The sequence below is a fragment of the Narcine bancroftii genome, chromosome 10 (genome assembly GCF_036971445.1).
Source record: "Narcine bancroftii isolate sNarBan1 chromosome 10, sNarBan1.hap1, whole genome shotgun sequence".
Taxonomy (NCBI): domain Eukaryota; kingdom Metazoa; phylum Chordata; class Chondrichthyes; order Torpediniformes; family Narcinidae; genus Narcine; species Narcine bancroftii.
The window spans coordinates 47,087,282-47,113,479 of record NC_091478.1 but is presented as its reverse complement, the minus strand read 5'-3'; the positions used below and the strand labels follow the sequence as shown (position 1 = coordinate 47,113,479).

General features: G+C 40.4%; 1 protein-coding gene across 3 annotated transcripts in view; it reads right to left on the bottom strand.

Moving 5' to 3' along the window:
* supv3l1 (SUV3-like helicase) overlaps positions 1-26,198 on the bottom strand; it is a 58,125-nt gene that overhangs the window by 7,700 nt on the left and 24,227 nt on the right. For all 3 annotated transcript variants that reach the window (XM_069900854.1, XM_069900853.1, XM_069900855.1), the window contains 8 exons: positions 24,471-24,582; positions 22,866-22,943; positions 16,710-16,801; positions 15,521-15,701; positions 8,853-8,946; positions 4,082-4,301; positions 3,358-3,438; positions 3,070-3,246 (listed from right to left, as the gene is read on the bottom strand). In XM_069900854.1, the coding sequence (XP_069756955.1) occupies positions 3,070-3,246; positions 3,358-3,438; positions 4,082-4,301; positions 8,853-8,946; positions 15,521-15,701; positions 16,710-16,801; positions 22,866-22,943; positions 24,471-24,582 (1,035 nt within the window). The remainder of the gene's footprint in view (positions 1-3,069; positions 3,247-3,357; positions 3,439-4,081; positions 4,302-8,852; positions 8,947-15,520; positions 15,702-16,709; positions 16,802-22,865; positions 22,944-24,470; positions 24,583-26,198) is intronic.

Sequence of the window (26,198 nt, the reverse complement as noted above, 5' to 3'; positions counted from 1 at the left end):
AGGCTGCTGTCTTTCTCAGGTCTGAGACGTCCTCGTCCGTAAGGTGCAGCCGAATGTCCTCCGGCATCCGCTCCAGGAATATCTGGCGGAAGAGAAAACAAGGCTTGTGGTCTTCTGCCAGGGCCAGCATCTCGTCCATCAGTGCCGAAGGACTATGGTCTCCAAGCCCATCCAGGTGTAAGAGCCTGGAAGCCCGATGCTGAGGGGTGAGCCTGAAAGTTCCCAGCAGCAGGTTTTTAAGGGCTGTGTACTTGCCCACAGCCGCGGGGTGGTAGATGATGTCGTCCACCCTCGCCGCCGTATCTTGGTCCAGGGCCCTCATGACATGGTAAAACATTGTGGAATCTGCGGAGATGTTGCGGAGTTGAAACTGTGCTTCTGCCTGCCCGAACCACATTCTCGATCGGTGGGTCCAAAAGGGAGAGAAGCTTGAAGAAGACAGCGTTAAGCTCTGCCGAATCCATGGTGTTCAGGAGTCCAGAAATTCGTCTGGGCTCATCGGGGTCACTACTGTGGGGGTGTGAGCAGTGGAAGAAACACAGCCACCATGTTGAGGATCGTTAACGACTGTTTTTATTCAAATTCAGCACGCCCCTATAAGGGCAGCAGGAGCTCAGTCACCTGGTGTATTGTGACATCATAATCGCTGCCCAGGGTGCGCGCTGGAAGGGATGCTGGAGTCAGAGAGAAACGTCTGACGGTGCCATTTCCCCATGGCTGCCTCACCATCTGGCGATACAAGAGGGGCCGGTTCGCCATGAGGATGTGCGCTGCCACAACTGTCATTTTTTTTGGTACCAATCCCATCTTTGAGTGAGAAGAGTGTATTCAAGCCCCACACCAGAGATCTGAACAGATAATCCAGGTTTATCTTAAGTTCTATGGAAGGTGACATTTGTTGAAGACTGTTTCTGACCTCTCAGATCTGAAAGCTTCAATCACCATATACTGAAAAAAACGGAGGTATCCAGTAATCTACTAGATTGCTTCCAGGAGTCAAGGGGCAATCAAATTTGAACTTCAGTACAACTCGGATTATCTGAAATGAGATTCTCCAAAATCCTCATTTATCCAAATTTTTTTTGGAGTCGAACTGACTAGGGACGTTGGGCTCCCAGCATGAGTGGGGCCTTGGTGGGGAGTTGTCTGTGATCAGCGGTGGCCAGCATTTTTTCTTGGTGAGAATTAAACATTATTTTAATGATTAAAAAGCTTTCCCTTATTGTTTGTGGTTTAAACACTGTTACATGTGATTTGCTGTTGCTACTGGGCTGTTTATAAAAAAATGACCAGTTCTCCGACAAAACCATTTATCCGACATAGGCCTGGTCCTGACCATTTTGGATAATAGAAACTCTCTGGAGTTTACACATATAAAAGATGATCTCATTGAATCGTACAAGGTGCTTGACAGGGTAGATGACAAGATGTTTTCTTTTGTGAAAGAATCTACATTCTAAGGGATGGCTCATTTAAAAATGAGGATTTTTTTTTTCCATGTCATAGAGTTAGAAAGCATAGAAACTGGCCCTTCAGCTCAAAGTCATCCATGCTGATTGAGCGCCTCTCTGCACTAGACCCATTTGCATTATTTGACTCATATCTCTCAGAGCCTTTTCCATCCACATACCTGTCTAAATGTCTCTTAAACACTGTAATTGTATCCACCTCCAACACACTCTCTGGCAGCTTGTTCCATAAATCCCAGCATCTTCTATGTGATAAAATTTACATCTTTCCCTTCTCCTTTTAAACCTATGCTCTCTAGCTTTAAATTCTCCTAAACTGGAAAAGGACCATCACCTTGTCTATGCCCTTCATGATTTGATAAACCTCTATAAAGTCATCCCTAAACCTCTTTCATTCCAAGGAAAACACAGTCTCTCTTACTACTTCAAGTTATCCAGAACATGCAACATCTTTACGAATCTTTCTGCACCATTTACTGCCTAATGAGATATGGCATGACAACCTCACACAATGCTCCCAGCACAGTCTTCCATCTTGTACTACTGTACTGTGATGGTTCAACTCTTGTATGCAATGCCCCAACCAATGAAACAAATGCCTTCTTCACCATCCTGTCTACCAGTGTTGCCACTTGCAGAAAATTATGTTCTTGTCCACTTACGTGGCTTTGTTCCATAACTTTCACTGTCATTCACCATGCATGCACTATCCTAATTTAACTTCACACAATGAATCTCTTTGCACTTGCCTGAGTTAAATTCCATCAGCTATTCCCTTCCCTGCTTTCCCAGTTCACCTAGGCCCTGTTGTAACTTTAGACAACCTTCTTCAATGTCCACAATACCATCAACTCTGGTGTCATCAACAAATTTACTAATCATGCTGTGATATTTTCATCCAAATAATTCGTAGACATGACAAACAAAAAAAAGTTATGATTCCCAAAGATATGGAGGTACGGCCATCAAAGATATGGAGGTACGGCCATCAAAGATATGGAGGTACGGCCATCAAGAATGTGGTGATAAAGCTTGAAACTTCAGGGAAAATCAAGGTTAATGGATAATGCAGGAAATTAAGCTGAACGAGCAGATCAGCCACAATCTTGCAAAGCAAACTCTTGGGCCACTTGCCCTACTCACTGCAAGCTCTTGGGCCACTTGCCCTACTCACTGCAAGCTCTTGGGCCACTTGCCCTACTCACTGCAAGCTCTTGGGCCACTTGCCCTACTCACTGCAAGCTCTTGGGCCACTTGCCCTACTCACTGCAAGCTCTTGGGCCACTTGCCCTACTCACTGCAAGCTCTTGGGCCACTTGCCCTACTCACTGCAAGCTCCCTTAAACAGCAATGCTTGTTACTGGCCAGGTGATCTGTTTTAATGAGGTTGATTGAGGTAAATATTGGCCAGGACAGATGGAAACACAAGAGACAAGATCTGCCAGCTTTCCTGCAATGATTACACTTAAAAAGACATGCCATCGGCTTAAAGCACCTTGAGGAGGCCTGATGTTGAGCAAGATGCTGAATAAATACAAGCTCTGTTTAAATAGTAACTGAATGTACGGGAGGGCTGACAGTGAAAGTCTGAGTAACATACCTTTAGGAAAGAGGTGCAGACAAAGGGCTGTTTCTTGTTGATTGGTGCAGTACAGAAGACGTATCGTACACGGAGATTTAAAGGAATGTGTTGAATCATATCGGCCAGGAACTTGAAGTCATCAATATTGCAAACAAAATAGAGTCCGTCCACCTGTGAGAGGCTCACAAATATATCCTGTTCCCAAAGAAAGATTTGTGAATCAGGTTAATTTTATATCTGCAGCAAATCGACAATTAAATGATTTGAATGAGAAGATTTAACAAGATCTAACAGTGAAACACTTACAATCAGATTTGATAGGGTAGCTTCAGGCAATTGATAGGCAAACATCTCAATCTGATCTGCCGTAGGGTGCAATCCTGCCATCTTGAAAGATTAATCACAATTAACAGATAAATACTTCACAAAAATATCTTCTCTAACCTGCCCTATTCTGCAAAAGCTGAGCTGACCACTAGATACCCCTCCCCTGGCATCATGAGGGTACAACTAGCCAACAGCTTTTTAAACAAAAAAACCCATATTTAAGGTTGTTACATTGCTCTCATTCAGTATTTATAAAATCTACATTCAATTAATATTGCTATTCTTGTCCAGGATGCACGCCCTCTCTCAAAGGCCTCCAGTAAGCAGGAGGTCAACACACACCCCCTCTCCAGGGACACTCAGGCACAAATATATCCTTAGAAAGACCGCTCCCTTCTGATCAATGCTCAATAGTGTCAAACTTACTCAAATGCTTGTCTGTGGGACCTGGCAAAGGTACATCAACACTTCAGAGAAATAAAAGTTATTTTAAAAACAGTAATGTATGTAATAAATATTTAAACCACTGAATTATCAATTAGTCTTATGTTCTTTCTTTCTCCAACCTGTCTTGATATAATTACATTATTCTTCTCATTCTTTCTGAGCATCCTCAATATAAAAGCTCAATATAATATAAATATCTCCCCTCACCCTTACTATCTGACCCTCCCCAGGTTTCCAAGTAAAAGAAAATGATCACCTCAATGGGATCGACTGGTCGACTCAAGATCTCTTGGAGCACAGGAAGATCATTTTGATTCATTGTGGTTACTTCGCCTTCCTTAAATGTTGTAGAGAACCTGCCAGCTCTTCCAGAGATCTGCAGGGCTTGGGAAGTGGTTATCCTGTCCATCTCCTTCTCTCCCTTTTCATTTATACTCGGTTTCATCAGGGAATTGAAAATAATCCGTTTTATACTCCTGTACAAAAGACAAGTGTTTTTGTGTTGCAAGGTCATTATCGAAAAGCTAAAAACTGCAGTTGGAATCTTAAAATAAGTGCTGAAATATTCGGGTTCATCCAGCACCTGTACAGGAAAAAAACCAAAAGTTAACAATTTGATGATCTTTCATCAGAAATAGAGCTATACAGCATGAAAACAGGGTGTTCGCCCTATTCACATAATCGCAAAGGTGCCTACATGAGCTAGGCCCACTTGCATGCGTTTGACCTGTATCCCTCCAAACCTTTCCTATCTGTGTACCTGTGCAAATGACTTTCAAATGTTGTAATTATACCCATCTCTACCACTTCCATGCACCCACTATCCTCTGTGAAAAACTTACCAGGTCCCCTTTAAAACTTTTTCCTCTCACCCTATATTTATGTCCTTTAGTTTTAGACTCCCCTATGCTAGGAGAGAGACAGTGATTATCCACCTTACCCATGCCCCTCAAAAAGATCATCATTCATCTCCAAGGTAAACAGTCTCAGACTATCTAGCCTTTCTTTATAACTCATGCCTTCCAGTCCTGGAAACATCTTGTGAATATTTTCTGCACCCTTTCTAGCTTAATGGTGTCCTTCTTAGAGGGTGTACACAAAACCAGCTTGTTTTAAGTGGCAGGGATTGCTTGTAATATGGTGAACACTAAAGATTGTGTTATTCAATGATGATGCCACTTGCCAAGATGGTGAAGTCTTAGTTAATCACAGATCACCTATCTGGAGGAGGTATTGATAGTGCAAGGTGTTTCTGTGTTAATTTGAGTTAATAGTGATTTGTGTTAATCTTTAGTTTAATGTTAAACTATCCATATAGGCACACATATGCACAATACAACTCCGATTATCCAAAATTATTCCGGAGAACTGGTCACTTTTTAAAAAACAGCCCAGTAGCAACAGCAAATCACATGCAACAGAGTTTAAACAACAACAAACAACAAGGGAAGGCTTTTTAAGCATTAAAAATAATGTTTAATTCTCACCAAAAAAAATGGTGACCACTGCCAATCACCAACACCTCCCCATGAGGCCCCGCTGCTGCCGCTGCCAAGAGGCCACTCTCCTTAATGAAACCGGGACAAGGGATTCTTCCAACTGATTGGGGCTAGGAAATAGTGCCACGCAGTTTGAGAGGGAGAGTTGGTGAGAGAAGTCAATAGGGGAAGGTAAAGTCAAAATGGAAAGAGAGAGGGGAGCCAGTTACTTGAAATGAGGACAATCACCATTTTAATTTCATGCCAGGTGAATTTTTTTTCCCAACCGGTGAGGTCAGTTCAGCTCCGAAAAAATTTTGAATAAATGAAGATTTCTGATTTGTATCAGATATCCTCATTTATCCAAAATTTTCAGATAAATGAGGATTTCAGAAAATCCAATTTCAGATAATTGGAGTTGTACTGTATATGTCTTAGTAAAGTTAGTTCTGATGGACAATGTCACACACAAATGTCACATCACATTTACAGAGACACCATTGCACTCAGAGAGAGAGTTCATTTCAGAGTCACCAAGTCTGGAAGAAGCAGACCATAATGAAACTGAAGTGAGTCTTAATTGATTCCAAGACAATGGATGTGTATACACAGCTTATGTGGCAGCTGGTCAATTAACCAAGTTCTTCCTTGAGTGACATGTGCTCAGACTTTAAGGAGTCATAAACACTTAAACCTCTTGGACAGAATGAGGTCAGATTTTTTTATAGATGTTATCATTTGAAGAAAAGTGTTTTGTGTTTTGGAGAAATGAAACTGAAATAGTGATGATGTCATGTCACATGATCAGAGAAACATATAATTGAAGGCAGAGAGAGATATTTTGAAACCAAACTGACCATTCTGTAAAAGACACAGGGGTGAAACAGTAGTCTCTGGAGAGAGAGGGATTTGCTGTTCTGCAATGTATTATCCTTATCATAGGAGATACTCAAAATAAGTGGCTTTAAAGTAAGTAAGACCACTTCACTCTTGATTAAGAAAGAAATCATCCTAAAGATCAGTTCTGTGACCCTAATGATCCATGAATGTCCAATCCCTATTTAACTCCATCCCCCATGAGAAAGGGCTCAAGCCCCCCAGTTCTCCTCCACCACCACTCCTCTCTGCCTGGCAAAATTAGTCCTTACTCTCAGTAATTTCTCCTTTGACTCTACCCATTTTCATCAAACTAAAGGTGTTGCTATGGTCACCCATATGGGTTCCAGCTATGCCTGCCTTTTTGTTGGCTACATGGAGCAGTCCATGTTCCACGTCTATACTGGTATCCATCTCCCTCTTCTCCGTTACATCGACGACTGCATTGGTGCTGCTTCCTGCACACATGCTGAGCTCATTGACTTCATCAACTTTGCCTCCAGCTTTCACCCTGCTCTCAAATTTACCTGGTCAATTTTTGACACCTCCCCCCATTTTCAGCCTCTATCTTCAGAGACGGCTTAGCTATCCATATCTACTATAAGCCCACAAATTCTCACAATTACATGGACTATTCTTCTTCCCACCCCGTCACTTTCAAAAATGCCATCCCTTTCTCTCATTTCCTCCATCTCTCCTGCATCTACTCTCAGAATGTGGTTTATCTTTCCAGGATGAAAGAGATGTCTTCCTTTTTCAAAGAAAGGGACTTACCTTCCTCCATCATCAACTCTTCCCTCACATGCATCTCCCATATTTCACACACATCTGTTTTCACACCATCCTCCTGCTCCCCTTGACCTCACCTACCACCTCTCCAGCCTCTACGTCCAACATATCATTCTCCACAACTTCTGCTATCTCCAGCAGGATCCCACCACCAAGCACATCGTTCCCTCCCTACCGCTTTCTGCAGAGACCACTCCCTACACAACTCCCTTGTCCATTCATACTCCCCAATCACTTCCCACCGATCTCCCTCCTGGCACTTATCCTTGTAAGCAGAGCAAGTGCAATACCTGTCCTTACACTTTCTCCCTCACCACCATTCAGGGCCCCAGACAATCCTTCCAGGTGAGACGACACTTCACTTGTTAGTCTTCTGGGTTGGTATACTGCATCCAGTGCTCCCGGTGTGGCCTTCTGTACATTGGCGAGAACCGACGCAGACTGGGAGATAGTTTCATTGAGCACCTGCACTCTGTCAACCTGAGGATGGGGGATCTCCCAGTGGCCACACATTTCAATTCGATGTCCCATTCCCAGTCTGATATGTCCATCCATGACCTCCTATTCTGTCGAGATGAGTCCACACTCCAGTTGGAGAAATAACACCTTCTTGGTAGCCTCCAACCTGATGGCATAAACATTCTCCAACTTCCATTAACCCTCTACCCTCTTTTTTTTCCCCATCTCACCCCATCCTCCCTCTCTTCTTTTCCCTTCACAATTTCTCCATATACCACCAAGCCTCCTCGGCCCTCCATGCATTCCTTCCTATTATACTTCTCTCTCTTCAGCCTATTCTCCCTTTTTTCAAATCTCTGAACATTTATTTCTTTCACCAGTCTTAATGAAGGGTCCCGACCCAAAACGTTGACTTACTGCTTCTACTAGATGCTGCCTGGCCTTCTGTATTCTTTCAGCATTTGTGTATTTTCATTTCATCAAGAGACTAGTGAGTTTAAAGAGATCTGAAGACATGATGTTTAAAGTGTTTCATAATTACTTCTGAACTGCAATTTAATAATCTTCAAGCAGCACAAGATGTTTGATGCTGAAGTTTAAAATTGACTTTTCAGACTTAAGTTCAAACTGTAATGGTTTGGATTTTGACACAAACACACATATCTACATCTGCGCATAGTGGGAATTAAGTTAGAGTTAAGTTTAGAGATAAGTAAGAAATGTTATGTCATTAATTTTTAATAAAAACTATTCCTTTGAATTTCCCATTGGTGAATTTTCCATTGCTGTTCCTTTGTCAGTTAATAACAAAATTAATTAGTTCATAACAAAGGCAAATGAGGGCAGAGAAGAGGAGAAAAATTTCTGGAACTGAGAGGCGCCTGTTATTACTATTGCTGTTCATTTCTATTTGCTCAATGATCCACAGAGATCCACAGAGAAGACCTGTCTCATAGTACAGAGTGCCTTCACAAAATTCAAGAGCCCAAGTAAAGAGACAAGATTCCTGTCACTTATGGTGGATAATCCGATGATCACCACCACAATCCAAAAGAATTCAGGTGTTGGTAAACAAGAAAATCTGCAGATGCTTATGCAGAAATGCCGGGGAAACTTAGCAAGTCATGCAGCATGCACAGGAAGTAGAAGCAGTCAACCTGTTTGGCCTGAAACATTGACTGCCTTTTACTACCTCTGGATGCAGCGTGGCTGCTGAGTTTCTCCAGTACTTTTGTATTATGCAGAATTCAGATGTTCATCATTAGTACACATGAGCCACTTAGGTAGATTACATCTTCAGGGGATGAGATAACAACCAAGAAAATAACCTATGAGCTGTACCCATTCATGACCTGCTAATAATTATGGAGGGATAGGGAAAGATGGGCAGAGATAAAAACTTTTCAAAGTTAGTGGTATACTCACAAATTCAAGCCCATTCCAATGGCATCAGTGGCAACCATGATCTTACAAGGATCATCTGGGTCATTAAATTTTTTTGCCTGAGCCAACTTTGTTCCTATGGTTGAAGATAGAGACAAGATCAGTAAGTCAAGGCATAAAACCAATACAACCGCTGGGTATTCCCTGTGTATGACCTTTCATCCAAAGCTACCAATGACCCAGCTGCTGAGTGTACCCAGGTGTCGCTTTATGGCCTGAAGATGAAGCTGTGATTATGTATCACTTTCTCTCAATTTGATATTTTCAAATAAAAATACATAAATAAAATAAGGCTTTACAGAATACTAAGACGGAACAAGATAACGTTATTACCAGGAACTTGAGCAGTTTGTTGTTTTCTCTGGCCCACTGGCTCCAACAACAAAAGCGAGGAACTGGATATTCTTGCCATTTGTTGTATTCCAGTTTAGGAATACCAAGAACTCCGTTTCAAAGCCTAGATTATAGCACCCCATCTGTTGAAACTGGGAGGAATATGGAGAATCTCCTCCACAGTCTGTCTAGCTCTCTCAAACAGTTTTGTGAGGCTCCATCAAAACAAGAGGTTAAGTCAAATTTATTGTCATCTGATTGTACAGCTCAACCCACAAAACAACATTCTCTGGTCTTCGGTGCAGACATCTAACCCAACATACCACACATACAGACAATACATATGCAGGACAAGTATCCACCCATATAAAAATAAGTAAACAAACATTTGTTTCATGAATATTATTGGACAGCTAGTGTGAGCAGTTCCTTTAGTCATTCAGCATTCTCACTGCCCATGGGAAGAAGCTGTACCTTAGCCTAGTGGTGCTGGCTCTGATATTCCTGTATCTTTTTCCTGATGGAGGCAGCTGAAAGATGCTGCCTGCAGGGTGGAAGGGGTCCTCAATGATTTTGCACACCCTCTTCAGACAACAATCCCGATGGATCATGTCAATGGGGGGGGGGGGGGGGGTCGGTGGGGAAGACTTCAGTGATCCTCTCTGCCACTCTTATGGTTCTGTGGATTGACATCCGATCCATTTCTCTGCAGCCACCGTACCACAGCCAGCCAAGAACTCCTGTAGAAGGTTGACATGATAGTGGCCAATAGTCTTGCCTAATTCAGTCTTCTCAGGAAGTGAAGTCACTGTTGCACCTTCCTGACAAGTGAGGAGATGTTGAGTGTCGACGATAGGTCACTAGTTAAGTGAACTCCAAGGAACTTGGTGCTCTCCACTCTCTCCACTACAGAGTTGCTGATGTGTAGTAGAGGTTGGTCATTCCTGGTCCTCCTGAAGCCAATGATCATTTCCTTAATCTTGTCTACATTGTCTTACTTCCATACATTTTCATGAGATCTTCCACCTCTGAAGTGCGACTTATCATTGCTGCTGATGAGGCCAATGACTGTTGTGTTATCTGCAAACTTGATGACAGTGTTGGAACAGGATCTGGCTGAGCACACAGTCCTCAATGTGATGGTGGTGAAGTTCTGTTACCGACCTGGACAGACTGTTGTCTTTCCGTTAGAAAGTCCAGAAAATGAAAGGTGAAAGAAGGCTCTTGTGATCATGTAGCTCTTTAATATCTCCAGCTTTTGTATAGGCTTGACCTTGGCTTTACGTGGATTCTGGAGCAAGCCTTCTAGTTTAACCTTCCATTTTTTTTTCTGTGATCTCCATCAGGGATCAATTCTCACACCAAGGTACGTTAATCTGCCCAGGTAGAATGTACCCAATTCCAGAGTCATTAAATGACCATTCCTTACAGCTGTTGCAAATACAGGTTTTCTCTTTGCAAATCACGTGGAAGTCTTTTGTCTTGTTAACATTCATTACTAATCCTGCAGCTTTACAGAAGCTCTGCAGAATTTTGACATTTCTCACCATTCCTTCATAGAAGTCGCTGAGAGAGTGAAGGCCTGAGCAGAGCAACATGCCGCACCTTCATTCTTAGTTATTTATGCTCCTGTGCCTTCACTCTCCAGGGTGCAGATTAGGGAGTCTATTCCAATATTAAACAGGGTAGGTGATCTCCTTATTTGATGGCCCTCTTGACCTGAATGTGCTCCGATTTCTCATTAATGACCTCTATAACCGTGCTGTATTGCGTATAGGTCTTCAATCTGGTCTCTAAAGAACTTTGGTAACCACATTTTTTCTAGAGGCTTCATGATGAGTTGGTGTCCTACAAATTAAATGCTTTGGCAAGATCTAAAAACAAAACAGACGGTTTTTTTTGACATCTTTTCGATCCTTTCAAGATATTCTTCAGGATCATAATGTTCTCATTGCAACCTGGAGTTTAAGCTAAAAATCCCTTCTGCCTGGGATCGATCACCACTGAGTCTTTTTGCTATCATCTTGCAAATAGCTTCAGTAACATTGGCCCAATTATTATCAGTCACCAGTTACCAATCTTCTTCAGCAAATCGCTACCCTCGGTTTTTGGGATTAGGAACAGAGAGAAAAGACTTTTTACCAGAATGTTGCCTGGGTTTAAGCATCTGGAGTATGGGGAGAGATTGGACAGATTGGGTCTTTATTCTTTGGAGCGTAGAAGGTTGAGAGGGGATTTGATAGAAGTATTTAAGATTATGAAAGGGATAGACAGAATGGATGTGGATAGACTATTTCCGTTAAGAGGAGGAAAGTTTAAAACAAGAGGACATGAGTTAAGAATTAAGGGGCAGAGGTTTAGAGGTAACATGAGGGGGAACTTCTTTACTCAGAGAGTGGTAGCTGTGTGGAATGATCTTCCGGGAGAAATAGTGGCGGCGGAGTCAATTGTATTATTTAAGAAATGGTTGGACAGGTATATGGATGAGAAGAAGATGGAGGGTTATGGGCATTGTGCAGGGAGGTGGGACTAGAAAGAGGTGTTTGGTTCGGTGCGGACTAGAAGGGCCTAATGGCCTGTTTCCGTGCTGTAATTGTTATGTTATGTTATTATGTTAAAGGTAGTATGTGCTCCTTCTTTTGTATCTTGTTTGGACCTGGAACACTATCCTCTTCAATTTCTTTAACTTCCACCTCATCAACTCAATATGTTTGAGGAGCACTCAGCCTTTATTCTTCCTCCATAACCTGACAACCCATCTAGATTCGCCTTTTTATTGCCCAGTTATTGAGGACTCACTCAAATACTTCCCCTTTGCTGAGGAGGCATTCCTGCAAAGTAGGGCCTCCCATCATTTGGTGGGCAATCCTTTTTACATGTGACCTGGGAATTCTTACACTCGGCTTTTTTTTGGCATATCTTTGGCAGTTACCAGAATTTGGATTTTTTGTAAAAGACATAATGCACTTCTTTCCACACTTTGTGATGGGTTGGTTACAGTAGTCTCCAACAAGGTCTAGGGTGATACTTTTAATCATCTTTTGCCCTCTTGTTTCATATTAGACTCATCACCTGTTCCACGTCTCCTTCACTATCCCTTCTCCTCAGGTTGCCTCCCCAGAGGTGGGGGTGCAATGGGTTTGATCTTGAGCGGGGAGTTAGTTTCCCTAGTTCAACCTATTCCTCAGACATTTCTTCGGCTACCTCTTCCCACTCTGGAGTATTGTCTCTGTCGACCTTGAGGCCCCTTCCCTCATCAGAGATTTGCTTGTTGGTCTTTCAGTTTTTCCCTTCTCCACTTACAACAGGGGTAGGTCCTTCTCCTCTATCCACTTTGTCTTTCAGCCAGACTTTCCTTGTTCAAGGTGCTCAGCCTTTCTTTTTTTCATTTCTGACATGTTCATTGCCTCGTCTTTCATGTTGTCCCTGCCCGATGCTTGTGGCAAAGGACTCCTTGCGCACCTTGCAGACAAAGTCTTTTGCCTCCTATGTACTTGTTCCCTTGCATTTGGCAATAATGCGCTGCAATAGGGTGGAACTCCCCGCTACCACCGCATCTCAAGCAGGCTGCTTTTATTCACCAGATTTTCTCAGATGCGCCTGGAATCCCACCTCCCCCCCCCCCCCCCCCACCCCCAGTGTAGAATTAGATTTCCCTGCAGCCTTCTTGTTTGTCTCAGGACAAGTACTTCTCACTGCTAAGCAGTTACATGCACCTTTCTTATCCAAGTACCTTTTAATCACCGTAATTGTTTTTGCATCTATCACCTTGACTGGTTGCTCACGCCTTTGTCTGAAAATCGTACCCCACAGATATCCTTTAAATTTCTCCCCTCGCATTTCAAACCAGTGCCTGACACTGGATCAAGGACTTCTGGGCATCACTGAGACTAGCAAAGGTTCTCTGTGAAAGGTTAACAAGTCATTAACCCCTCTTCTGACCAAGAAATACAAGTTGTACAAGCCCAAGGATTCTTGAATGTGCCAGCACAGAGTTAAAATGGTAAAAAAGGAATATGGGAAATTAGCTTTCACTAGTACGAGCAAGAGTTATGGTACATTAGTTTGGCCATTGTTGGATTACTGCGTGTAATTTTAGTCATCAGTGTACAGAAAAGATCTGATTATACTGGAGAGGGGGCAGAGTATATTCACCAGGATTTTGGCGAGATGGAGTGGTTCACATTTAAGGAGAGGTTGGATAGACTGGATTTGTTTTCTATACCCAAAGGAAGACAAGTTAGGATTTGATAAAGGTACTGTATATGCCGTTGTATAGGATAATTCGTGTATAGGAGGCCCTGGAATTTCCACCTTAAATGATGGTTTTGAGCTATATCTTTTGAATAAGATCACTGCCCTCCCAAAATTTGGCATTTACCTCTGACCAGCAAATAGTGTTAAAAAGCAAAACACAGTATTTGAGTAACAAATTATATTTAAAGATTTAAATTTTACATGGATATTTTAAAAATACAGTTGGCTCCTGTAACAGTCGGACCGGGCAGATGGACTCCGCAAAGGAGCATTGAGACTTCACAAATAGCTGTCGGGGTATGAGTGAGATTGTGTCGGAGCCGACAGGAAGACGGCAGCAGTGTTGCGACTTAATCGCAAGGTAGGAATTTCAGACCCTTTGTATGAGGGAGAGAGATAGTAGGAAAATTTTTCACAAAGTTTTATACTAGACAGCAAAATTTTATGTAAAGGGCAAGAGGTTTATAGTTAATCATTCTTCCCACCAAAATACAGCATCTTACATTTCTCAGCATTAAATTTCATCTGCCAGTTTATATGCATAATTCCTAACAGGGCACTAAGTGACATGCAAGAGCTGCCCCAGTATTAGGTCAGAAGAGCCAATATTCACCAATGATTACACAGTATTAATGTAGGATTATTAACCTTATAGAGTTGCCAGTAAGTCAGTTGCTCAAAATCATGAGCCATTTATCCATTTTGAGCAGTGGAAAGGTTTGTAACCAGATAACCGCTTTATATAATTGACAAAAGGACCATAGGATACATGAGGAAACATTTTATAATCTGGAACTTTCCTGAAAAGAGGGTAAAAAATAGATGCAGAAGTAAAAAGGAATTGGAGAAATACACAAAAAAATAAACTATGAGGAAAGAATGGGGCAGTGAGAGCATGGAATCAGATCTTTCAAGGAACTTCTGTGATGAATAATTTTTGACTTTTCACTCTCTTGAAGATCCTCCATTTATGCTCACAATTTACTATATTGTCTGAACCAACTTCCTTTTTTGAAAATGATAGCCTTTGTAATCAAATCTAGGTCTTGTAAATGATGGAAACCAAACAGTAAACATTCCTTAGGGTCAAAACCTCAGTTCATCTCAACTTTTGCTTAGACAACTTTGTGCCACTGTCACAATGAGGTTTAATTTTACAGTACACAAGAAAAGCCTTTTGCATGCTCACACATCCATCACATTTCTATTAATAGTTTCCTCTACATCAACAGACCCAATTTGCCATTAACAAATTCTCATCGATCCCCATTTATAGCATAGCTTGGTATTATGGGGCGCTGCCAGAGCTACTGTAACTACACCACTGCCACTGATGCAGACCCGGGTAAGTGGAGAGACAGCACTGCTTCAAAGAGTTCAACCACCTGGTCCTAATGCCAACAGCTCCGCACAAGCTTTAAATGGCCTGACAAAAGATGATGACGGAGTATGGAAATAAAATTCTTTGCCAAAGATGACGGCGCCTGTGCTCAGCAGCTGCCACGAGGGGTTGCAGACTATAGAAAGCAGCGGAATGATGCATGGCACCATAAACAGGAAAAACACCCCTTGCTGAGAAGGACAAGCAGAGGAGATGACCCAACAGGGAAGGTGACCAATGCAGCAAACCAAAAAGGGGCTCAGTTTCTGAGGGACAACACAAACTGTGGGTAACTTGCAATTGGGGGATCTGTATGGGCTATGGAGTGCTGGAGATGGGCTCGTGAGAACCAAGGATCGGAGCTGGGATTCGAGAGGGCAAGAAAGGCTCCTGATGGGCCTCGGGCACTAAAAGGTTCCCGACCGTGTCAGAGTTCGGGTTGCCAATGCATCGACCAGGAATCTGTATGGCTGCAGACGCTGCAGGAGCACTGGAGGCAAATCCAGGAATACTAAGTGACATTGAAGGCTCTCCTTTGCTTCTTTTCTTCTTCTACTGTATCTCACACTAAGTGACATTAATGGCAACTCCATGTCTGCCTTATGGCAGGCAAAAAGCAATTTTATGTAATATTACGTTCTGAACTATTACATGACAAAGAAGTCTTGAAAGTATTTACCTGGTGGAAGACTTCCATAGATCACCGCACATTCCAGTCCTCGTGCTTCTATCTGACGGCTCAGAGAGTAAATGTCAGCTTTATTGAAACACACAATGCAGTCACCAGGTTGGAGATTATCAAGAGACTCCAGAGCCAAGTCCAAAACAGTCAAGGGAGTTAGCCGTTCGTACGTTTCAACCTAATTAACACATCATCATTACTAGAAATAATTCTCAAAGTATATGGCAGAGCAAATTTTTCAGTGTCAATAAAACTACAGTAATATTTAAAATCCAGCCCTAATCCCCGTCAGATGACATGGTTGTGGAAAGGCTTAGAATAAATTATGCCACTAAAACAAATGTCATACAATTTTGCTCTATTCAGGTGACAGTTCAGTGCATGAAATATGAACTAGGAATGACAGCTGTGGTGACAGAGCATAGAACAGGAGAGAAGGAGATTGGGAGTGAGGGAGGTTGAGAAGAATAAGGAATGAAAGAATAATGGCTTTAAAGAGTCACAGCATGAGTAAAGCCAAAGAAGCCACTAGACAGAGGATTCAAGATAGTCAGGTAGTCAGGGACATCTCAGAATGCATTTGGTTGCAAAACCATTCCTTCATGTTGACAAATGATAAGGAGTGAGCACATCTCTTAAGAGTCCAGAGTCAAGATCACATCACCAAGGGTAGTTCAGCAAGGAGCAGGGAAATAAACAGAAGCTTCTGAGTCAAATTCACAATGGCATTGTTAGTGCAAGTCATAAAGGGTCAGAGGGCATTATCAAGAGGAAAGGTAAACTGCCACTGTAGTCTGCATTGGTACCAATTCACAGATTAAAGAGCAGAATTTCAAACAGTCCAATCCCTGGATTACTTCCTGGCAATGGGTTTAGACCAGTTGAACATGTGGCAAAGGAGCTTTAAATTTCTGGATTACTGGGATTGTTTCTGGGGAAGGTGGAACATGGACAAGTTGGACGGCTGCAACTGACACAAAAAGAGGGTCAAAAAATTTTGCTGGGAAATTTGCTAGTTCTGCTGGGAAGGGAATAGTTGGGGAGGATGGAATGTGTGGAGGTTGAGGAGTGGAGTAAACTGGAGAAGGAAAACAAAATCAGTCCAGTACTCTACTACATTTTTAGATTGATCCTTTCTCCCTGAAGTGTCAATCCCCAATCCTTAACCCAACCTTAAGATACTTACCTCCACCTCCTCTCCTGTGTCATACATCAGCTCCATCACCAAGTTAATAGCTGCAGCTTCTCCACAGATATGGATTTCTTCTGCACAAAGTCCTGCAATATGATTATATTACAAAGGCAAATCAAATACACCCAAGAAAATATTAAGCACAAGTTAAAAAAAACTACATAGAATTTCCATTTTACGTCCTTGCAAACTCTCCATAAAGATAAAGCCCTGTCAGTAGAGGATAAATAAGCCCTTGCACTGCCTCGTCAAAAGGTTGTAAGAGAATATTGCTGAAAGCTTCCAGCTCCAAAACTACTGATGAATTTACTGGAAATACTGATACATGAAATCTGCATGTTAGGAAAATATAGCTGGCAACAGCAATCCAAGTACAGGCTGGAATCCTGAAGAGGATGGTCAACAGAAACAAATAAGACTAACAAGGATTGGAGTGTATGAAAGTAAACGAAGAGTCTGCAGATGCTAGGGAACTAGTACGAGAGACAACAGTGCTACAGGAACTCACACAACAATCACAGAAAGCAATAAACAGTCAGCGTTTCAGGATGGAAACCTTCATCAGGCAAATTTCTGAATAAGAACGATGAAGGTGGAAAGGGGAAGGGGGTTAGAGATAGTTCAAAAGATATGAGGAGTTCATTCTGTTTCTGATCAGTTTGTTTTGTGGGATGCAATGAAAGCTTTTTTACGAGGTCAAATTATCAGTTATGCATCTAAATTGAAGAAAGAGAGAGTTAGAGAAACTGAGGATTTGGAGAAGAAAATAACAATCTGTGAAAAAGAATTTCAAAAGAAAGCTACTGAATTTCAAAAGATCCAATTAACTAATTTAAAGTTGAAGTATAATAAGTTACAGTCATATCGATTTGAATGTCTGTTGAATCGTTCAAAAAATAAATTTTATGAATGGGGTGAGAAAGCTCATAAAGTATTAGCTTGGCAATTAAAAAAAGAACAGTTATCTAGGATTATATCAGCTATTAGAAATAAATCGGGTATTACTTTTAGTCAAAAAGAAATTAATGATGAATTTTGTAATTTTTATAAAAAACTTTATTTGACTGAATGTAAAGAGATAAAAGAAGATGCAATAGACTCTTTTTTGAAAAATATTAATTTACCACAGTTAACTCAAGAAGATAGACAGGAGTTAGATAAACCTTTTATGGATAATGAAATTGAAATGGCTATAAAAGATATGCCAAATGGAAAAGCGCCTGGTGGAGATGGTTTTTCTATTGAGTTCTATAAGACTTTTTATGTTGATATATCTTCCTTATTTAAGAATGTAATACAACAACGTTATGATACTTTTCATTTACCTGAGTCCTGTTCTAATGCTATAATTACAGTTATACCAAAAAAAGATAAAGACCCTTTACAGGTAGCTTCTTACCGTCCTATATCATTCTTAAATGTAGATTATAAAATAGTGGCTAAAGTTATGGCTAATAGGTTAGCTCAGTATTTACCAAAGATAATACATCGTGATCAAACAGGTTTTATTAAAAATAGGTATGCTTCGGATAATATTTTACGATTAATTACTTTAATAAATAGATCTAAATCTCAGAAAAATTATCCAATGGCGGTTTCATTGGATGCAGAAAAGGCATTTGATAGAGTAGAGTGGAAGTTTTTATTTAAAGTACTTGAGAAGTTTTCGTTTGGTCCCTCATTTATTGGTATGATTAGGGCTTTGTATAATGGCCCAAAAGCTGGAGTTGTTACTAATGGTTTGCTTTCAGAATCTTTTAATTTAACAAGATCTACTAGACAAGGATGTCCATTATCACCCGCTTTGTTTGCTTTAGTTATTGAACCTTTAGCACAATTAATACGTCAGAATGAAAGTATCAAAGGTATGAGAGTTTTGAATGAAGATTATAAAATAAATTTATTTGCGGATGACGTTTTGCTGTATTTGGTGGATCCTGATGTTTCTCTGCCAGCACTTCAAGATTCTTTAGAGATTTATGGTCAATTATCTGGTTATAAGGTTAATTGGACTAAAAGTGAAATTTTATCAATTAGTAAAGATGATTATTCAATGTTTAGAAATATTATGAATTTGAAGTGGACGAAACAAATTAAATATTTGGGAATTAATGTTAATACTGATTACCAAAACTTATATTCACTTAATTATCTTCCTTTAATGAAGAAGATTAAGGCAGATTTAGTTAAATGGAAAGATTTACCTTTGGGTTTATTAGGAAGAATTAATACTATAAAAATGAATATTTTTCCTCGTACACAATATTTATTCCAATCAATTCCCTGTTGTTTACAAAAAAGATTTTTTAAGGACTTATTAGGGATTTTTTGTGGAAAGGAAAATTCCCTAGGGTGGCGTTGAAAAAATTGATGTGGGATTTTCAATTTGGAGGGTTACGACTACCTAATTTTCAATTTTATTATGAAGCAGCTCAATTTAGATTTCTTAGCGTATTAATGGCCACACAAGAAACGCCTAGTTGGGCACAGATAGAATTGGCAGTTATTTCTGAAAAATTTTCGAATGAATTTTTATTTCGATGGAATAAAAATTTGTTACGAACTTACAATGTACCAATATTGAAACATTTAATGAATTTATAGACAAGTAAATTACATAAAATGGGATTGAAAAATAAGTGGTCGGGAAGATTACCATTATTTAATAATCAACTTGTTCCTTTCACGGTATCTAATACTATTTTGAAACAATGGGAGGAGAAAGGAATACATAATTTATCTGACTGTTTTTTAGAAGGTCATTTTTGTTCTTTTGTAGAATTGCAAAAGAGATTTGATATAAGTGGTCATTCTATATTTGTGTATTATCAGTTAAGATCTTTTGTAAAACAGGTATGTGGTTGCCAAATGAATTTATTGTCTGAAACTGATTTTGAGAAATACGTGCTCTCATTTCCAAAAAAGGGTTATATATCAGGCTTGTATTCGTATTTTGTTGGAATGTGAAAGTAAAATAGATTGGGATAAAGATAAAATGAAATGGGAAAAAGATTTAAGCTTAACAATAACTGAAGAAGATTGGTCTGAAATTTGTCGTAACAGTGTTCGAAAATTGATCAATGCTAGATTGGCGATGATCAATTATAGTTTTATACATCAATTATATTTAACACCCGAAAAATTTAAAAAATTTGGTTTTAGGAAGTCAGATCTTTGTTTTCGTTGTGATCAGGTTTCTGGTACTTTTTTACATGCTGTTTGGTTGTGTGATCGGTTACAACAATTTTGGAAAGGTATTCAATCTGTATTTAATAATCTATATAATCTTCATATTGTATTAGACCCTGATATATTTTTTATTAGGGAATATGCAACCGTTGATTGATTTAGAATTAGATAATTACCAGATTTCTTTTATTTATTTAGTGTTGGCAGTGGCTAAGAAATGTATAGCGATTACTTGGAAGAATAGAAATGTATTGTCTTTAGATAGGTGGTATTCAGAGATGAAGTTTTGTTTGGTCATGGAAAAAATATCATTTTCTATACAAGATAAGATGTCTTTTTATGAGTTAAAGTGGATCCCATTCATTGATTAGATACAATTTAAATAAGTTTGAATTAATCTTTTTTTTTCATTTTTCTTTTTTTAAAAAAACTTTTCATTTATATATATATTTTTTTCTATATATGTTTTTTTTCTTTCCTTTTTTTAGTTTTTTTTATTAGTTGGCTTTTTTTCGTTTTAAGATTTTTTTTGTTTGTTTTTGTTTTTTTTATATATAGTTTTATATAATAAAAATTTTGTGGACTAATAATTAATACTTAATTAATATATTTTTTAATATATATATATTGATTTTCTTTTTAAGATATTAAAAAAATTTTTTTTTCTCTTATTATACTAACTATTAATTCTTCACTCTTTATTGTGGGGGTGGGGAGGGGGGGGTTTAGGGGTTAAAAATAGTTTCTTTTCTTTTAGTCTTAGTTTTTAGTTGTCAGGGGGAGATTTTGAGATTGGTATTGTATTAATTATGTTACTTTGTATTTGTATTACTTTGTTTTGTATTTTTTTTTGTATGTGAATTACTGACTTTCTTTATATGTTAAAATTAATAAATAAAGTTTAAAAAAAAAGATATGAGGAGAAAGCAGGAACAAGGTATCTGAGTACATTAAATGGCAAAGCAGGTTCAAAGATCAAGCTTATACTTGCTCCTGGTTTCTCCATTTCTAATCAGTAGCTGCTGCTGAATCTTCTCTCAGTCAAATGTTTGAAGGTGATCAGCAGGCATCTTAATGAAATAGAGTTGCTTAAACTTCTTCCAGTTGCAAAGATCAACAGGCAGAATTCCAAATCAGATTAGATAACAGACCTATTCTTCGGTGGCATGTTACCACTTTCTGATGCAAATGATAACTATCTAGAGTCAACAAATTCGAGGAAGTTCCCTCACCAATATGGTTCGCTCTCCAATCAAGTAAATCTTTAGAATCCATTTCTAAAGATTGGCCAATTAGCTTGACGCCTGTAGTTGGAAAAATGCTTGATGCCGTCATTAAAGATGAAATAGTGAAACTTTCGGAACGCAAGGGTTCAATCAGGCAGACGCAGCATGGTTTTAGAAAGGGAAGATCTTGTTTAACAAACTTGTTAGGATTTTTTGAGGATATAATGGGTGCGGTGGATAGAGGGGAACAGGTTGATGTTGTATATTTGGATTTCCAGAAAGTGTTTGATAAGGTGCCGCACAAGAGACTTCTCAGTAAGTTACAGGAGAGTGGAGTCCGGGGAAGTCTACTGGCATGGATCGAAAATTGGTTGTCTGACAGGAGGCAGAGAGTCAGGATAAGTGGGAGTTTTTCAGGTTGGCAGAGAGTGGCAGGGGTCAGTGCTAGGCCCACAACTGTTCATCATTTAAATTGATGACATTTGGAGGAGGGAACAAAATGTGGTGTAGCCAAGTTTGCGGATGACACCAAATTGAGTGGAAGAGCAAATTGTAATGAGGATGTGGAGAGTCTGCAGAGGGATAGAGTTAAGCTGGATGAGTGGGCAAAGGTCTGGCAGATGGAGTACAATGTTAGTAAGTGTGAGGTTACCCAGTTTGGCAAGAAAAATAAAAGAGCTGAATATTATTTAAAGGGTGAAAAACTATAACATGCTGTTGTTCAGAGGGACTTGGGAGTGCTTGTGCATGAATCAAGTGGGTGCAGCAGGTTATTAAGAAGGCAAATGGAATGTTGGCCTTCATCGCTAGAGGAATTGAATTCAGGAGTAGGGAGGTAATGTTGCAACTGTAGAAGGTACTGGTGAGACCGCAACTGGAGTACTGTGTCCAGTTCTGGTCTCCATATTTGAGGAAGGATATACTGGCTTTGGAGGCGGTCCAGAGGAGGTTTACTAGGTTGATCCCTGGGATGAAGGGGTTGACTTATAATAAAAGATTAAATCGTCTAGGATTGTATTCGTTAGAGTTCAGAAGAATGAGAGGAGATCTTATAGAAACATAGGATTGTGAAGGGTATGGATAGGATAGATGTAGGAAGATTTTTTGAGCTGGCCGGGGAAACTAAAACAAGAGGACACAGTCTCAAGATTCAGGGGAGTAGATCTAGGACAGGGATGAGGAAAAATAGTTTTTCCCAGAGAGTAGTGAATGTTTGGAATTCTCTATCCAGGGAAGTGGTTGAGGCTGCTTCATTAGACATATTTAAAATTCGGTTAGATAAATTTTTACATGATAGAGGAGAAGGCAGGTAGGTGGAGTTAAGTCATAAATTAGATCAGCCATGATCTTATTGAATGGTGGAGCAGGCTCGATGGGCCATTTTTGGCCTACTCCTGTTCCGACTTCCTATGTTCCTAATATGGACAGTACTACTCTCCTCACTACCTTTCCCATCAAACATTCCCAGAATAGGAAATGCATCAGTAAAATGCAAAATAAAGCTTGCTCTACTCTGCCAAGTCTAGCACACTGAAGCCAGCTACAGCACAGGTTTGACTGAGTTAATTCCCTCTTGTTAACCTATCAGTTATTCCCATCATCTAGACATTGTTTCCAACCATCATCTAGACATTGTTTCCAAAGGCAGCATGCAGCCACTCCATGACACATGTATCGTTTGGAAGAAATATAAAGTACAGGCGAAGTGTACTGCAGTTCAATATAAAGCCCTCACCCAATAGTGCTCTAGTCCAGGCCCATCCTCTGGAAGGATCTCTGATCATCTGGATTTCATCAATTACAGCAATTTCATCTGCAAAACATTGTAGAAAATTAATTTCTTCACAAGACACACTCGGAGGCCTCTCCAAACTCACTGGCATTTCAGTTCTCTCCCCCCCCCCCCCCCCCAACACTAAGCTGTCTTCACATTTACCGCCCTACCTCTGGCAACATCCCTGCACAAACAAGGTCATTGGGAAGCACCAAGCCTTGGTGCTTGATCTCTGGGTATTACCCTCAAACATTTGCCACTACCTTTCAAAATTGCTCTACCTCTTAATTAATAAAACTACCTCAGGAAGGGTGCAACACATCAAGTTCTCATCGCAAAAGGAGCTCAAACATTGATTGAAACTCTGATTATGATAAGCAAAAGAGGATGAGGAGTTTAAACAGTCTGCAAATGTTTGCAAGTAGCCCACATACTGTATATCAACCTCAAAAACCAATCATTGGATCACAGTACAGGGAGCACATGTCACAGCCCATCATTGACACATGCATATTTACAGACATACAGCATAGTAACAGGCCCTTCTTGCCCACAGCCTGTGCCACCCAATTACATCTAATTGACCTACAACCCTGGTACGTTTTTAAGGATGGGAGGAAACCAGAGCACCCAGAGGAAACCCTTGTAGAAATGGGGAGAATGTACAAACTCTTTACAGACAGCGCAGGATTCAAACCCCAGTCGCTGGTGCTGTAACAGCATTGCTCTAACCACTACACTAACTGTGCCGCTGAGAGGTAACTGAGCCGCTGTGAGGTAACGCTTTCAAGGAATTCATGGTTCAATGCGTAATAAAAAATTAAAAACCTTCAGGTCCCCTCATTTACATCAATCATGCTGTACATTTTGAAATACTAAAATTTATATGCTGTATAACCATGATACAGCAAAGTAGCCCATGGCACCTCACAGATCATCAAACGTTGACAAAGCAAGAAGTTCAGTGACAGAGATATCATTTGAGGGGCAACAATGGCTGCATAATTGACAAAGCAGTTAGTGCAATGCCTTTACAGCGCCAGCTATCAAGTTCTGGGTTTGAATCCTGTGCAGTAAGTGATCTGTACTTTCTCCCAGTGTCTGCGTGGGTTTTCTCCGGGGACTCCAGTTTCCTCCACCCTTCAAAGCGTACCAGGGGCATAGGTTAATTGGGTGTAAATTGGGCAGCACGAACTCGTGGGCCGAAATGGCCTGTTTATCGTGCTGTACATCTAAAAAAAAATGTCTGTGTACTTGAAAAAGCAGAGAATGCATTTTTTTTTAAATTAAATATCTAGTGCATTCAGCTGCAATCTTACAAAGCTTTAATCCAACTAAAGAGAGCAAATTTATAAAGAAAAACAAGTTACTAATGATGCTAATAATGGTAGAAAGACTGGGATCCAAGTCAATGTTCTAGGTATTTTTAGAGGGTCTGGTGGAATTTGATATTTAGTTTTCAAAAATTGATGTGTATATTTTTGTTTGTATTTCACTCCACTTAATCAAAAAGCAAAGCACATCACTACAGTAATGCAGGCAAAAAGTGATTAAGTGTACACATACATGGTGTCGTTACACTACACATTTCAATGGTACAGGCAACATGACTTGACTGCCTCCCATCTGGATCAACAAAGGTCCGCTCTTCCCCAGTCACCAAGTCGCATGGCACTCCCTTCAAATAAAACACAAGCTTTAGATGTTTGTGGCAGTTCTAAAAAGTGAGCATTTCTACTTTTGATACCTTCTGAGTTACCCCCGGTTATGCTGGATGTATCAAAGGAAAGAGGTTCACAGCTTGCAAATCAGGACCACTGTTCACTTTACAGCTTCTTTCTTTTTCACTTTCTAACTCATTATCCACCTTTCCTGAAGTTAGAAATATAACATTTGACCCAGTCACTTACCTTGTGTAATCCACATTAAAGTATCATCCTGCACCCATCCACAAGGCTTTCCACAATAGCCAAGTAATGGAAATGAATCAGATTCTTTGTAAACCATTCTCAAGCCAGGAGTAATGTCATTTATATCAAACTCATTCTGGCTGAAATCAGTACAAGCTATGAAATACGCAAGTCTGCAAACACCATAATTGTAGTAAAAACAAAAGTTCTATAGGAACTCAGCATCCATAGGTGATAAAGATATATAAACAATGTTTCGGGCCTGAGCCCTTTAAGGCCTACTGAGTTCCTCCAGCATTTTTGTGTTTCCAGAACAAGCTGGGTGGGATTTACCCAACAGAAGTATTAAAATGTTGGTTCAAGAATTAACTATCTAAATATAAATCTATCTTAGAAACATTACGGCACCTGAGATTACATTTCAGGGGCAGTTAGACACTAAGAGCCAAGGCATAGAAGGATATGGTCCCAATTCAAGCAAATGGAATTATTATAAATAGGCAAAAAGGTCAGCATGCATATTTCTGCGCTGCATAATCCTATGGCTCAGTGAGACTACAATTTGGGTCATCAACAACATTCCAGCTCTTTGTGCAGCAGACTGTTCTATGTATCGTGTTTAGCTGAACACCACCACTAAAGGGATCTTGGGAACCAGAAAGCTAGATTTGGTTGGTGGAGTTTCACCTCAGTATAGGTTGAGGAGTACACACTCTACAATGCTACTTCTGGTTGAACAATATACAGGTGCTTAACCTTTCATCTGGAATTCCAAAAACTGCCACTTTTTTCAGTAGATGACATTACACATAAGTATCATTAATTTCCTGCAATAAATTCTCCATTTCCAGCTGCATGGGGACGATGGGTAACGAAGTTGGCCATTCTTCCTGCATTGAACTGTCACCGCGATCCAGTGCGGTGCCCCGTAAACTTCAGGCTCAGCAGCACTTCACCCCTGTTGCTGCATCGGGAGTTAGGTGGGGGGGGGTGATGGATAGTGCTGCACTGCTGGGGTGTGTCTGAGGTGTCTGAGGGCTGGCCCAACGAGCTGGTGGAGCACCTGCAGCTCTGCACCTCGTATCCAGCCTTCTGCCCCGCTTGGCCACCGACTCTGAGCAGCGAACTTTGACCGCCTTTTTGGCTGAGTTCCCGGGTCACCCCATCGCCTCCAACCTTCAACTGACCAATGTGCTGGTTGAGAGCCTCCTGTACAGCACATGTTGAAACCCCTCCCCCACCCAGACTAGAGCACAAAATAGACTGGGATCGGCCCTGGGGGGGGGGGTTGCTGACAGACAGACAGTTGGAAGAGATGGACGGCAGGGGCTAGGTGCAAGACATTTGCTTAAAGGGACCAAAATCAAAATGATTCCGAGATTTG